Source organism: Salvelinus alpinus, chromosome 4, assembly GCF_045679555.1.
Source record: "Salvelinus alpinus chromosome 4, SLU_Salpinus.1, whole genome shotgun sequence".
Classification (NCBI taxonomy): domain Eukaryota; kingdom Metazoa; phylum Chordata; class Actinopteri; order Salmoniformes; family Salmonidae; genus Salvelinus; species Salvelinus alpinus.
In genome coordinates this window covers 56,111,964-56,127,558 of record NC_092089.1, presented here as the reverse complement: position 1 = coordinate 56,127,558, position 15,595 = coordinate 56,111,964, and the positions used below count along the sequence as shown (strand labels likewise).

At 43.4% G+C, this 15,595-nt stretch overlaps 1 protein-coding gene across 4 annotated transcripts in view; it reads right to left on the bottom strand.

Moving 5' to 3' along the window:
- Positions 1 to 9,777: 9,777 nt before the first annotated feature.
- The window catches only part of LOC139573997 (guanine nucleotide-exchange factor SEC12-like), a 6,989-nt gene continuing 1,171 nt past the window's right edge, over positions 9,778 to 15,595 (bottom strand). The window contains exons 1-10 of one of the 4 annotated variants that reach the window (XM_071398062.1): positions 15,417 to 15,525; positions 14,880 to 15,056; positions 14,464 to 14,653; positions 13,850 to 14,100; positions 13,666 to 13,746; positions 13,395 to 13,522; positions 13,102 to 13,275; positions 10,770 to 10,842; positions 10,525 to 10,684; positions 9,778 to 10,423 (exon numbers count right to left, since the gene is read on the bottom strand). In XM_071398062.1, the coding sequence (XP_071254163.1) occupies positions 10,329 to 10,423; positions 10,525 to 10,684; positions 10,770 to 10,842; positions 13,102 to 13,275; positions 13,395 to 13,522; positions 13,666 to 13,746; positions 13,850 to 14,100; positions 14,464 to 14,653; positions 14,880 to 15,014 (1,287 nt within the window). In that variant the 5' untranslated portion in view covers positions 15,015 to 15,056; positions 15,417 to 15,525 and the 3' untranslated portion in view covers positions 9,778 to 10,328. Of the gene's footprint in view, positions 10,424 to 10,524; positions 10,685 to 10,769; positions 10,843 to 13,101; positions 13,276 to 13,394; positions 13,523 to 13,665; positions 13,747 to 13,849; positions 14,101 to 14,463; positions 14,654 to 14,859; positions 15,057 to 15,416; positions 15,526 to 15,595 lie in introns of those variants that run through there. The other 3 variants (XM_071398061.1, XM_071398063.1, XM_071398066.1) reach the window with 3 other exon arrangements.

Below are 15,595 nucleotides of genomic sequence, written 5' to 3'. Positions count from 1 at the left end.
TCCCTACAGCTTCTTGCCAAAACAAACTCTTTTTCTTTCTTTCTCTGCCCACCACAAAATTAAACTCATGGCTGATAACGTTTTACTGGTGGTCAAATGACCACCAACAATCTCAAGCAGTATTTTTCTGTTTCGTCTTACGTTGCCATGTGCACAGGGTTGGAAGCCAAATGAACACACACAGACAGATACAGTATACACACACACACAGCACGCAGCACGCAGCATGCACACACACACACACACACACACACACACACACACACACACACACACACACACACACACACACACACACACACACACACACACACACACACACACACACACACACACACACACACACACACACACACACACACACACACACAGAGACACTCATAAAGAGACAGGGTTGAGCGCAAATGAAAATAAATGTATAATTTATCTGTGGAATTTAAAGCTAACCCCTAACCCTTCCAATTCAAACTGGTTGTGATAGGAGTGAGTGGGAGTGAAGTAAAGTGTGGGCCGAAACATGCTGAAGCAATAATACTCTCTAATGTGTTCCATCTCTGATAAAGCACTGTACCTGGTGCCACTCTGGCTACCCCTCCACCTCATACAATCACACTGCTAGACGACAGCACTCTCCCACATACACACACAGTCACTCAATCCCCAAGCACACAGTCACTCAATCCCCAAGCACATAGTCACTCAATCCCCAAGCACACAGTCACTCAATCCCCAAGCACACAGTCACTCAAGCCCCAAGCACACAGTCACTCAATCCCCAAGCACACAGTCACTCAATCCCCAAGCACACAGTCACTCAATCCCCAAGCACACAGTCACTCAATCCCCAAGCACACAGTCACTCCATCCCCCATATGCTGTACTCACCTCAAATACACAGCCACACATACAGTGCACTCAAATACATATTCACTCACCACACTGCAAACACACACAGAAAGAGACATAAGCACACTACACTGTTTCAGTTCTATGCCACACAATTACACTCACTCTAACAAACACACATAATCAAAGTCAAACATGAAATAGCCTACACACACATGCATGCAGACACAGCCTATCTATTGTACCACTTATGGTGCTGTACAAAGGTATGTTACACATTTTGTTCAAAGTGGTTCCTCGCTCTTTGTCGGTTCCCAATAATGGATGAAAAGACCTTAAGAGCGGTCGTATATCATTCATATAAAACGTTTTATATCTATAGAGAGGACCATACGATAAGGAATTCCCTCTCTCCCATCCAAGATAGGGCTGAGAGATGGAGATGAGTAGACAGGAGGTTTAAGTCAAAGGCAGCTGGCCTGGCCTCTCCACTGCTGTGCGGTATGCTGCTGTGATGTGGCTATGAAAGGTTAGGCTTCTGGGCTGCAGAGGCTACCAGGAGGGGGCGACTTCTTCAAACTAGAGCCCTGCGAGATTAGATTACATTTCAAAGAAACGATGATGATGTTCCTTGAGTTTTGTCTGAGTTTAGAGAGACAAAAAGTAGCTAACAGCTAACTGCTCTCTCATGTCTCTTCATTGAGCAGAGCAGCCCAAGCGGAGCGGTTGCTATAGATACTCACAGACTCTGAGCTCCATGAGCAGAGCGCATGCAGAGTGAGCTGTGCGCAGGGAGCGAGTGACAGACAGAGAGTAGCAGCTAGTGGATTTACTAATGGGGGAAGTTATTTTGGGTTTCAGGCAAGGCTAGGACTTTAAGCAATCCGGCCTGGGTAGGGTAGAGCCTGAACGTTGCAGGCACAGGCTTAAAATTCATGCCTGTGCAGGACTCTACGTCAAACACTGTCCTGATAGCCACAGTCAGAGAAAAAATCTCCAGTGTAGCCGTCTTATGCAATACTCAATTAACAGACACGTGGGATACCAATGTTGCGATATGGCTTTGATGCACATGATGATCGATGGAGAACACAAGGATGTACGGGTTTGTACAATATTTTACGAATTTTCAAAACATTATTGTTATGAATTCCAATTTGATGTGGCTAACGTTACCTAAGTGGCTAACGTCACCTAAGTGGCTAACGTCACCTAAGTGGCTAACGTTACCTAAGTGGCTAACGTTAACCACCAAAAAATGTATTTCATAAATTTTGAAGTCAGGCTGTAACACAACAAAATGTGAAATAAGTCAATGGGGTATGAATACTTTCTGAAGGCACTGTATGGGGTTTAGCGTGTGTGTGTGTGTGTGTGTGGGGGGGGGGGTCTCTTTTATATCTTAGTTGTTTGCCGTGCTGATAGAGGCAAAGGCAGGTATAATGTTTGCCCTGCTTGTCTGTTTCACATTACCCTTCATGGTTGCTTAACTGTACTACATTTAAGACTGTATTTTATGTGCTTCCGACCCGGGGAAACCTTTTCTTCCGGGAGAATGCATTTTTTTCCTTCCCTAATTTGAAATGATTGATCTTCAACACACCTGAAGCAGCAACGGGAGAGGCCTGCCTTTATAGTGGAAACATGCATGTTTTATGATTTTTATCTCACATCTTTGAAATCCATTTAAAGGGCTGCTCTCTGATACCATAACTGTATCCAACTGGGTGAGTTTGAAGCGTTTTAACACTAGAAGCGAAGAGAAGTGCAAAGAAGATCAATGTTTCCCTGTAATTCAACATGACAGTATCTGAACCAGTGGTCCCACACAGCCTGGTCTCATAGACTAGACGTAACATAATAAATGTAAATCCAGGACCCTCAAATTAGTAGTAATTAGTATGATATGTTACGTTTGTGATGGTTACTTAAGGCAAAAACAAAAGTAGGATGGCTGGTCGGGGTGGATGGGTAGGCATATAACGCAAACGTTCAAATCTCATCACGGACAATTTTAGCTAATTAGAAACTTTGCAACTACTTACTACTTTTTAGCTTCTTTGCAACTACTTAGCATGTTAGCTAACCCTTCCCCTAACCCTTTAACCTAACACCTAATCTTAACCCTGACCTTAAACCCTAACCCCTAGCTTAGCTAATGTTAGCCATCTAGCTAACTTTAGCATTAGCCACCTAGCTAACATTAGCCACAACAAATTGGAATTCGTAACATATCATGCATTTTGCAAATCCGTAAAATATTGTACGAATTGCAATTCGTAATTTAATGTACAAATTGCAATTTGTAACATTTCACACAAATTGTAATTCGTAACATCATATGAAATGGATAATGGACATCCACAAATTAATACATACCATACAAATCATTACATATCATACTAATTGGGGTGTACCGCATTTACATTTGCTATGCTACATCTACCCCTGAGTCCATGTTGTCCCACAAGGTTTCATCCGTGAACTCACATATCCATTCATGAAAACAATAGTGTTTTAGTAGTCTCATTTGAACAGGAGTCCCCAATGCTCTGTGCAGACCAGGCTGACTGGCCAGCCAACAAAACCCATCCACTGAGCCACATGACCCTGGTCTGCATTATTACTGTATTACTGTATTATCAGAGGTACGCCAAAACAATCACCCGATGTGACAGATAAACATGGTCACTGGCTTAGTCACCACTATGGAGAATGACAAACTTCCCGCTCTCTGTCTAGCCATTTTGCCCCATGCCACCAGTCAATTCCTTAGACAAATTGAAACCATTTTACTGGTCTGGCAAGATTAAGACAGCGGGCCGACAGGGTATGTGCGTTGTTGGGAGGACAGAAGGTGAAAAAAAGAGAAAGAGATGGTGTTTCTTCCTCTTCATGGAGTTTGAGACACTGGCCTGTCTGGGGAATTCATTTCCTGCTGGGCTGCGATGTAGGTGAGAGGTGGGAGTTGGGTTTCCTGCCTTGTGCTGATGTAGGGGCGGGCCGTGGGGTGGAGGAGGCTGGCTGCAGGGCGGGGGTGTATTTGGGGAAATGTCTGAATCGGCTTCACAATTTGGTGAGAAGAATTATGTTTTGGAGGGGCGAGGGGGTTGCGCCAACATGGCTGTTGACCTTTTAGGACGTAATTTTGTCTCACTGATGGATCTCAGGATTTTCAGCACAATGATGACTGATACTTGCCCTTTCGATCTCTCATATAGACAAGTAAACCAGGGATGGCTGGCTGGACAGACAGCATTTAGAGAGCTTCATAATGAAACACACACTGCCATTGTGAAGTGGCCTTGGACTTCTCTGGAGAAACCATAGACCTCTGAGTCTGAGAAGTCTGAGTCTATCCCCCCAATCTGTAATGACTGGCTTGGATGTGTGGGAAGGTTGTGCTGCTTCAACTGAATCAGAATGTAGGTTAGATCAACAACATGGGGACTTTCACCACTATACAGCAATAATTTGCCAGACACACAGTGCCACCTGCTGGCCAAACACACTGTGTGAGTGCACACATGCACACATTTGTTTTCATTGAAAGCCTTAAAGACATGCTCCGGTACTTTAGCGACTAAGTAATTTTTTAACCTCCCGCTTTTTGCTGGATGTGTCAATGTCTAGCTGCAGGAGCTAGGAACACAAGCATTTAGCTACACCCGCAATAACATCTGCTAGATATATGTATGCGACCAATAACATTTGATTTGATTTGGTGTAGTTCATACATGTGTAACAGCTGTCCAGCGAAGACAAGATGACTGGTTTCGGCACCAGTAGTGTAACAGATGTGATCATACTTCGTCATTCTCTTGCGTTGTGTTTTTAAAGAAAGGACTGTCCAGCCAGCGATGCCAGTTGGTTTGTGTTTATTCTGACAATAGACACAAGGAAGCGCATTAGATGTGCAGGACAACGATATGTTAATGGTTGTAGATTTCCTGATTCGTCACTTGCATGTCAATATTAGACTGGGTATTTTGTAATCAAACATCATAACAATGACAAAAATAGTACACAATACAATACATGTAAGTACCTAACAATAGACACAAGGAAGCACATTAGATGTTCAGGACAACAGTATGTTGATGGCTGTAGATTCGGGATTCGTCTGTTAGCATGGAAATAACTGTGAATTAGCAGGGAGCTAATGTGACCATTACAATTAGAGCATGCTAGCTAACTCGCTCTTACAGCAATAACATACAAAAGCAGATCCCAGGACTCCCCCAATATCTAACAGTTATCATACACATATATACTGTATATACATTGCCTTGCAAAAGTATTCACCCCCCTTGGCATTTTTCCTATTTTGTTGCATTACAACCTTTAATTTAAATGGATTTTTATTTGGATTTCATGTAATGGACATACACAAAATAGTCAAAATTGTTGAAGTGAAATAAAAAAAATAACTGTTTAAAAAACAAATGTTTTAATTAAAAACAGAAAAGTGGTGCGTGCATATGTATTCACCCCCTTTGCTATGAAGCCCCTAAATAAGATATGGTGCAACCAATTACCTTCAGAAGTCACATAATTAGTTAAATAAAGTCCACCTGTGTGCAATCTAAGTGTCACATGATCTGTCACGTGATCTCAGTATATATACACCTGTTCTGAAAGGCCCCAGAGTCTGCAACACCACTAAGCAAGGGGCACCACCAAGCAAGCGGCACTATGAAGGTGCTCTCCAAACCGGTCAGGGACAAAGTTGTGGAGAAGTACAGATCAGGGTTGGAGAGACCAAAGATAACCCCGAAGGAGCTGCAAAGCTCCACAGCGGAGATTGGAGTATCTGTCCATAGGACCACTTTAAGACATACACTCCACAGAGCTGGGCTTTACGGAAGAGTGGCCAGAAAAAAGCCATTGCTTGAAGAAAGAAATAAGCAAACACGTTTGGTGTTCGTCAAAAGGCATGTGGGAGACTCCCCAAACATATGGAAGAAGGTACTCTGGTCAGATGAGACTAAAATTGATATTTTTGGCCATCAAAGAAAACGCTATGTCTGACGCAAACCCAACACCTCTCATCACCCCCAAGAACACAATCCCAACAGTGAAGCATGGTGGTGGCAGCATCATGCTGTGTGGATGTTTTTCATCGACAGGGACTGGGAAATTGTTCAGAATAAAAGGAATGATGGATGGCGCTAAATACAGGGAAATTCTTGAGGGAAACCTGTTTCAGTCTTCCAGAGATTTGAGACTGGGACGGAGGTTCACCGTCCAGCAGGACAATGACCCTAAGCATACTGCTAAAGCAACACTTGAGTGGTTTAAGGGGAAACATTTAAATATCTTGGAAAAGCCTAGTCAAAGCCCAGACCTCAATTCAATTGAGAATCTATGGTATGACTTAAAAATTGCTGTACACCAGCGGAACCCATCCAACTTGAAGGAGCTAGAGCAGTTTTGCCTTGAAGAATGGGCAAAAATCCCAGTGGCTAGATGTGCCAAGCTTATAGAGACATACCCCAAGAGACTTGCAGCTGTAATTTCTGCAAAAGGTGGCTCTACAAAGTATTGACTTTGGGGGGGTGAATAGTTATGCACGCTCTTATTTGTTGTTTGTTTCACAGTAAAAAATATTTTGCATCTTCAAAGTAGTAGGCATGTTGTGTAAATCAAATGATACAAACCCCCCAAAAATCTATTTTAATTCCAGGTTGTAAGGCAACAAAATAGGAAAAATGCCAAGGGGGGTGAATACTTCCGCAAGCCACTGTACACATCAGGACATGTGCATAGTGAACTCTTACGCATTATAAATATGGAAATAGAATACAGTATTTTAGAACGTGACCTACCACTTGAATGTCAATATCAGAGTGGGAAGAATTTAAATTTGCTATCTCCCCCTATCTGCATGCATGACCGATGGCATAACACCTTATTGATATGTAAATTCAACCAAGCAAAATGTGTACATAAACATCAAATACATATTTCTGCACTGTCAAGTAGAAACATAACCAACCCTGTTACACATTCATAATCAATGAGCAGAATGACTGTCTTACCACAATTAGCCACAAAATCCCTAGTTTGAAAGCAACTGTTTTCTTGAAATTGTCCTGTGCCATTTTCCCTACATTTCCTCTATATGGGACAGCCCCCTAGCAATTTGTGTTCTAGCTAATGAGCTTCAGCTCCTCGCATTTGAGTGACAGCTAGCAAGAGGCCTGCCCAGCGTTATCAAATGAGGTTGCAGGGCAGGCCCAACGACTCAGTGTTCGGCAGAGAGAGCGCGAGAGCAATGAGGTGGTGCACATATCTGCACATAGTATGCAATTTTCAGGGACTACTTTCAGACTACTGGCTAAAAAGTATACAAAAGTACCAGAGAATGTCTTTAAAGGCCCAGTGCAATCAAAAATGGGATTTCCTGTGTTTTATACTGTATATACTTCCACACTATGAGGTTGAAATAATATTGTGAAATTGTGAAAATTATGATAGTACCCTTTTAGTGGAAGAGCTGTTTGAAAAGACTGCCTGGAATTTCTGACTGTCTTGGTGGGATGGAGTTTTGGCCTGCCAGGTTAATAGAACAATAAGAAAGAGTTCCAAACCTCTCTGCCAAGAACAGATAGTTTTCAGTTTTCCCCTCCCCACTCAGACCACTCCCAGACAGTCCTAACAAAATTCTTGCTTGAGAAATTGCTCTGCTAATTTTTTGTTATTTTTGATAATTTTAATTTAAAATAATCACTGTAAGGTACTTAAATGTTACCCAGAAATGATTTGATATTGAAATAAAACCAGCTGCATTCGACCTTTAAAAGGTATATTCTGCCTGCCGCTGTGACAGAAATTTAACAGAGGTAGAGCACACACTCATTGAAGTTCTACCCATCAGTGATCAAAGGCCTTCATGTTGAGGAGGGGAAATTGGCAAGTCAATTCTGATCAAAAAAAATTGTAATCCAACTGCTGGCTGGTTTAAGGCTAAAACCCCATCCAGTGTGTCGTGTATGCCAAAGCCAAACAATATTGCGGCCAACATGCCAGGAATGCAAGCCTCTCAAGGTTTCTTGCTTCCTAAAGAAGTGTCTTTGTTGTCACTGGCAAAGCACCTATAAAGGTTATGATGTGAACTAGTGCGACCAAACATTTAAAATGTCCCAGATTACAAAGTTCTTTATTCCGCATGGTAGAGAATGTCCATTTTATACCTCTAATTTGTATCTCCAATATTTTCAACTTGTGCCGTTATTATGCCCCTGGGTCATGTTCAATAAGGGTACACAACGGAAATCATTTAAAAAAAAGTTTTGCAATGGGAAACTAAAATGTGCCTTTCTTATTGGATAAATCCAGGTAGTCCCTCCCCGTTTTAGTCCGTCGTCTTCCATTTGGTGCTTAATGAACACGTCCCAGTGTATCACGGCAACCTTTCCATCTCTGCAACGACGCAAGTGCTTAGGCCAGGCATGTAGAGGGATGGTGGTGAGACTAAGGGCCAGAACCAAGCTGTTACATATTCAGGTACCCAGACGGGCTGGTGGCATTATTTTAAAGAGTGTGAAGAAAGTGGAAGAGAAAATCATTAAAGCACTTTAGTTGAAGGCCATTAAGCCTCGACAAAAGAGATTCCAATAAAGTGTTTAATTGGTTGAAACAAACACAGATGAATATGCCAGCAGCATAGCACCCTGCATACCACTGCTGGCTTGCTTCTGAAGCTAAGCAGGGTTGGTCCTGGTCCTGGTCAGTCCCTGGATGGGAGACCAGGTGCTGCTGGAAGTGGTGTTGGAGGGCCAGTAGGAGGCACTCTTTCCTCTGGTCTAAACAAAGATCCCAATGCCCCAGGGCAGTGATTGGGGACACTGCTCTGTGTAGGGTGCCGTCTTTCGGATGGGACGTTAAACGGGTGTCCTGACTCTCTGAGGTCATTAAAGATCCCATGGCACTTATCGTAAGAGTAGGGGTGTTAACCCCGGTGTCCTGGCTAAATTCCCAATCTGGCCCTCAACCATCACGGTCACCTAATAATCCCCAGTTTACAGTTTACAATTGGCTCATTCATCCCCCTCCTCTCCCCTGTAACTATTCCCCAGGTCGTTGCTGCAAATGAGAACGTGTTCTCAGTCAACTTACCTGGTAAAATAACGGTAAAATAAAAATAAAAAAATACAGCTTGATGATAGGGTTAGTCGGCCATTTGAAACAAACCAAGCACTCTCCATGGTGCTTTGGTCTAGGACATGCAGAATCTTGAATGCCATGCTACAAAAGACCCTACTATGCTGATATCAAGTATGTAGACTCTGCAAGGTACAGAAAACCATCACATACACTGGATCATAGCCTGCCTCATCTTTTATTTAGGAACATTATCGCTTTCTACTGCCTTAGCTAAGTAGTGTTAAATGAGACGTGAGATTGGCTAGAGCACTCAGGACCACCACATTAATATGAATCAGTCGGTCCAGCTCTGACGAATCAGAGCAAGCCCTGGGCCCAGACTGAATGGTTGTACATAAACACATCTACTGAGCTGTGTGGAGCAGAAAAAAGACCACCCTTCCACCTGTCAATCTGGTTTAATGCCGGAATAGGCCTGAAAGGAGACGATTAGAGATACTACACAGGAGCCTTCAGAGAAGAACTCAACTTGCCAGGTCTTTCAACATTGGAAATGGAGCTAAAGGGGAGTCCACAAACACATTTGATTTAGTTTTTCCTGAAGGTCATGATGCCCTGTTGCCTGGCGTGCTTTCCAGTCTGGGATGAACAATATTAGATAGACATTTGGTCTATGATGCCCACTAGTGGACAAAGCAGGAAAAACAGGCCTCAATGGAAACTGGTACAGAAAATCCATATGCAGAAATGTTATCCAACCAACTTGATAAAATTACAAGTGTGTGTTTATGTATGCACAGGACAGATGGAGACTGACAGAGCAATGATTTACATTTTTAATTTTCTTAAATATCTACGATAAAAAGGCCCTTGCACATTCGTGATGATATAGAGCTGAAGCTGAGCCCTTAACTCCCCACCATGGTATAAAATCAAAAAGAAGATTATGACTGATTGATACAGATCAAGAAAAAAATGGAAATTCTTGAGTCTCGCAGAATTGGGGGTGGAAGGAGCACAGATGGTTCACTGGGCTGTCCTGAATCAGGGCTAGGGGATGACAGGGACGGATGGGGGACACAAATATTGGTTACGGTATATAGTAATTGATATAGGGAATGTTGTTGGGCTGGAAGGGTTGAGTTAAGAGTGGGTAAATGGCTCTAGTAGATGTAGTCCAGGGTTGGGCAAGTGTGGTTAAAATGTTCCACGGTTTGGTAAGTGTGGTAAGATGGCTATAGGTAGGAGATGGATGCGTGTTCCAGGGTTGAGTTGCGTCAGGGGAGTTCCTTAGAGGTTGTGGTTGTTGAAGATGATTGTAGGGCGGTCTGGGATTCCTTCATTCTCCCTCCAATTAACATCCTCGTCAATGTCTACATGAATCCTGGGAAGAGGTGCTGCAGGAGCAGGACGGCTCCCACCACCATGAGGCCACAGAAGAACAGCACCAACCAGATAGGGAAGGATCCTGGGATGGTGAAGATACAGGGAGAGAGTACAAAGGAGGGTGAAGGAAAAGACAATACTGCTCACAATGCTAAATCAATGGTACCAATTCAAACCACTTACTTCGGTTTCGTACAGTGTGCATCTGACAGCGGCTGTCCACAGCCACACTCAACATGGCTGCCTCGTTGTTCCCTTTGAGGCTCTGGCCTTTGGGAGTGTCAGGCAGGAAAGCCAGATCGGTCACCACAATGCCGTGGGACTCCTGCACATAGTACAACTTCTACAGAGACAATGAGACAAGATAAATAGGGAGTTACACAGGGATAAGCTAAGGCAGCTAATTATTTGTGTGTGTGTTTGTCTACCTGTAGTGAAAAGGCGGCATAGATTGCTACTGATCCCGTCACTGTCCCAAGGCCGAGAAAGGTTCCAGAGTCACTGTGGAACACAGCAAGAATAAAAAAGAGCCACTGACTCCTGTTTAACAGGGAAGAAGAAATATCTACAACAATTACATTTATTCAGGGATAGGCAGTATACCGTATTTTACTATATACACCGGTATTGATGCACAGACCAGTTTGAGTTTTTACTTTACCTTCTGTAACGGTATTTCAGTGTTTGGTTTGTTAAAATGTGATACGCCACTCCGTTTTTTTAAATAGTTTACTCCGCAACTTGAGTCGTCTCTCTCCCCAAGCTCTGCCCCGTCACTGAAGGAACGCAGTTGCTGTTAGACCACAAGATCATTTGCCGACAGTTCACTGCATGGTCAATGCAGCAGATGCAACAATATGTTGATGACAGCGATGCTGCTTTCCACTTTGCTTCTTAATATAAGTGTTCTATAATTACACTATTCGTTTGTATCTTACTGTCTGCAAACAGCTAGTTTGTCTTTTCTTAGAAAGTTGTGGCTAAAATAATCATGTTAGCTGCTAATGCAAATCGCTAGTTAGCTAATAAATGTACTGAGTTTGAGCAAATGTAGCTAGCTAATACAGCCTGACACCAGTGCTGGTGTAGGCCTAAATCAGCATGTTGTTTATGCAACAGTATTTTCTAAATCAGAGAGGAATAGGCAAACCATGAATATATTAGCTAGCTACATGAAGTAAGAGAAACTTCTAATGTAGCCAAAGTTTATAGGGTTCCACTCCTATGGGAAACACTGACCAACACTTTGGTTCCTACCCTGTCACAATAACACCTCCAATTAGTATTGAAATTCCAAGTTCTATGAACGCCTGCTTGGCCGTTTCATTCATTGACATGTCAAACAGTGTATTCAAAGTGCCCACTATTACATTCTAACGCTCACCGGACAGTTTTAGGTACACCCAACTAGTACTGGGTTCCACCCCCTTTGCCTCCAGAATAGCCTGAAATCTTTGAGGCATGGATTTTACAAAAGGTGTTGGAAATTATTGTTGATCAATTGGTGTCAAGGGACCTAATGTGTGCCAGGAATAAATTCCCCACACCAGTACACCACCACCCTGTACCATTGACACCATCAGCATGACGCAACATCATTCATCAGACCAGGCAATGTTGTCCCACTCCTCAATTGTCCAGTGTTGGTGATTGCGTGGCCACTGGAGCCGCTACTTCTTGTTTTTAGCTGATAGGAGTGGAACCCGGTGTGGTCGTCTGGTGCAATAGCGCATCCATGAGAAGGATTGATGAGTTGTGCGTTCCGAGATGCCATTTTGCACACCACTGTTGTAGTGCGCCGTTATTTGTTCGTCAGAGTGCAAGATTCTTGCCATTTTCCTTCAACCTTTCTCATCAACGAGCTGTTTCACAGGACTGTTGCTGACTGGATGTTTTTGTTTGTCGCACCATTCTCGGTAAACCCTAGACAATGTTGTGCGTGAAAAGCCCATGAGGGCTGACGTTTGAGATACTGGATCCGGCATGCCTGGCACCGACGATCATACCACACTAAATGTCACTCGCTTTGCCCATTCTAACGTTAAATCGAACAGTAACAATGCCTCAATGCCGGTCTGCCTGCTTTATATAGCAAGCCACATAACTCACTGTCTGTAGGAGCAACCCATTTTTGTGAATGGGGTGACGTACCTAAAACTCTCCAGTGAGTGTAGAATAATCATTCTATTTCCATGATTCCAACAGTTCCAACACCCAAGTGTTTTGATCTAAATCGCAATACTTAGTTAATAATAAGGCCTTGATTTTCTGTGCATATTGTGCGCACCTAAGAGATCCAAATCAAATCAAACCTACGTGGCAGTGTGGAAATTGTCAAATTAGATCAACTTCTGGTTGAAGTTTGATTGTACAGAATAGAGAAAGCCCCTTTGAATGTATGTGTAGCCACCCTAGGATCCTGCACAACTCATAAAGCAAATGTAGAACTTTTACTATTCAAAAACATATCATAAATGTGAGAAATATTGTGATATGATATTTTGGCCATATCAGCCCTACATTTATGACACAGTAACGTCACAGAGAAATACCTGCAATGAGCAGTTACGCAACCTTATCAGAGATTAACAAATAAGGCTCTTTCTCAATTCATCTTTGCTCAATTCCTCGCATCCTTTCTGATTTGCCTTCTCAAAATGCATTGGAAAAGAAGGTCTGGGGGGAGGGACCTTCTCCAATTCAGAAGGTGGGCAAGGAAAAATTCATTGAATCCTAGGTATCATCTCCATCCTCCCTCACCTGACAGCCAGGGTGGAGATGACCTCAGTGCCGCAGGGGTTCGTCAGCATGGGTAGGAAATTCTGGCCGTCCCATTTAGAGAGGTAGCATTGTGGAGGTTTTCTGTCTCGTTTGTGGGGGATCTGGACGGTGTAGAGCCTCAGGGCGTCTTTCTGGTCCTCGACTTTTCCAAACCTAAACAGGAGAGCGAAAAAACATATGTGGTATGCTAGTGTGGCCATTGGATCAGAGCCAAATGTCGGTGATGTAACAGGGTATATGAAAATTCGTAGGAGAAAGGGGTATGTGCTTGCCTGCAAGACATATAGCGGTATGACTTTGCTGCTATCTGAGGCATCTTCTCATGCCAACAGAGGCTCATGGCCAGCTGGTTGCCACTCCATATACTGCAGGCAAAGTCCCGGCCCACCGTCACAAGGTGCTACACAGAAACACAAAATAACACACACACAGGTCAGAAAACACTAACCAGTTTAGCTTGCATATTAAGTTTATAACCTCTTCATTACTGTGATTCCAACACAGACAGACATCGAGGTCATATACTTATTAGCTGTTTAGTACCTTGTTATTCGGACTGATGTCCAAGTCTTCAATTTCCCCCTCATGAGCTTTGAAGTCCAACTTCTCTTTTAAGGAGGGGTACTGGTGAGAGAGCAGAGGCATTACAGTCAAGCTCAACACCTGCACAGTAACAATTGGGGAGAAGTCGCAACATGGCGGCTATTTTGGCATAACTTAAACTCACCTCCCACACTCTGATGTGTCCGTCTGTCCCGCCAGTCAGTAGGAGGCGGAGATCGGGACTGAACCTCACACACTTCTGGAGGGGGTCCTGGGGGTTGAGGTCCGACTGCACCTCCCCAAACGTGTCAACAGAGATCTGGGTGGTGTTATCATTCATCTCAGACACATTGCCCCTAGCAGCAGCTCCCTCACTACCCTTACCCCCTTTCCCAGCTCGTCTCCTAGCTGCGCCCTGCTCACTGCCGCCCCCTGCTGGAAAATAAGGCGCATAGTGATGTGTTAATGTAAGGCAGTGTTGCCCAATCATTCTCCTGGGGACCCAAAGGGGTGCACATTTTAGTTTTTTCCCCCTACCACAAACATACGTGATTTAAATAATCAAAGGCTTGATGATGAGTTGATTAGATGAATCAGGTGTGTTAGTGCTAGGGCAAAAATAATCATGTGCAGCCCTTTGGGTCACCAGGACCAGGATTGAAAAACACAGATGTAAGAGATTAAATGTAAGATAGGAATGATGTGACAGTAAATGTATCTGTAAAGATCATTTGAACTTTGTGTATGAAGAGGTTTATAAAAGTGAATGGCAGGTTTTTGGGGGTGTCCCTTCCTTACCGTCTTTGGCTGCAGCCTTGCCCCTGGGCTGGCGTTGTCTGAAGCGCATGAGGCTGCATCTGCCGTCCTGCCCTGCGGCGATCACATCCCCGCCTATTGCCAGATTCATGGTGGCACGCGTGTCTGTGTCATGAGAGTGCACCAGGGTGGCACAGTGCTGGTCTCCTACCAACTCCAAATCCAGGAAGTGCTGAAAAGACAGTCCCTTCACTTAGCAAATACAGTACAACATTACTCAGATTTAATTAGATCAAAATAAATGCTGAATCACAATGCCTACAATGTTTCTGCATTTTCACACTTACAGAATACATGCAATGTAAAAGGGTGTGAAGACAGAGAAGAGACTAGAAATTGAGAGATTGTGCCCATAGAGCAAAACCATTACATGATCACCTAAACATTCAGTAGTTTACCACTGCATTCTTTATGCCTGTCTTGGAACCGCCTCCACCTCCTGCAGTGATCACCCATCCTGTTTTGGGGTCCACTTTGATTGTGTAGAGGGGGAAGGGGGCCCTATACAGGTCTGGCATCCTCCGTTTGCCCATGGCTCTTGAAGGAATCAATCCACTTCAGGGCAAATTCCTTGTCTGTAGAAACAGACACATGAGTACTCAAATTACAAGACAAAAAACTATAATTACACAATAGTAGCTAGATCCTTGCTTTTAGCAATGTTTGTGTATTTATATGCACTAGTGTTGCTTTCAATTGTATTTGGTTGCACAAAACAGTCTGTGGAAAGCCAAAGTTAAATACAATTTTCAGACAATTTAGACCCTACCAGGATGCTGCAGGGTGGGCATAACTTGTGGAACGTTCCAACAGGAATCTGTTCCAAAAACGTCGTAAGTAACAAGCTTGCCAACAAGCAATGCATACAGAATTGTAACGCGGCAGATTAAGATACCAGGTAGGGAGTGGGCAATTGAATTACGTTTTTCACTTACCACGTTTATTCCGAAAAATGTCTGTCCTCACTCTGGTAGCCTATGGACAAACATTAAGAATAAACTACGTGGTGAGTTGATGCCTATTCGGCATTTAGTTAACTAGGTGAATTGATCATGCTACTTTGTATGCGTTGTTTGTTGGCATCCTTGTACTTTACGAAGTTTTTGGAACAGAT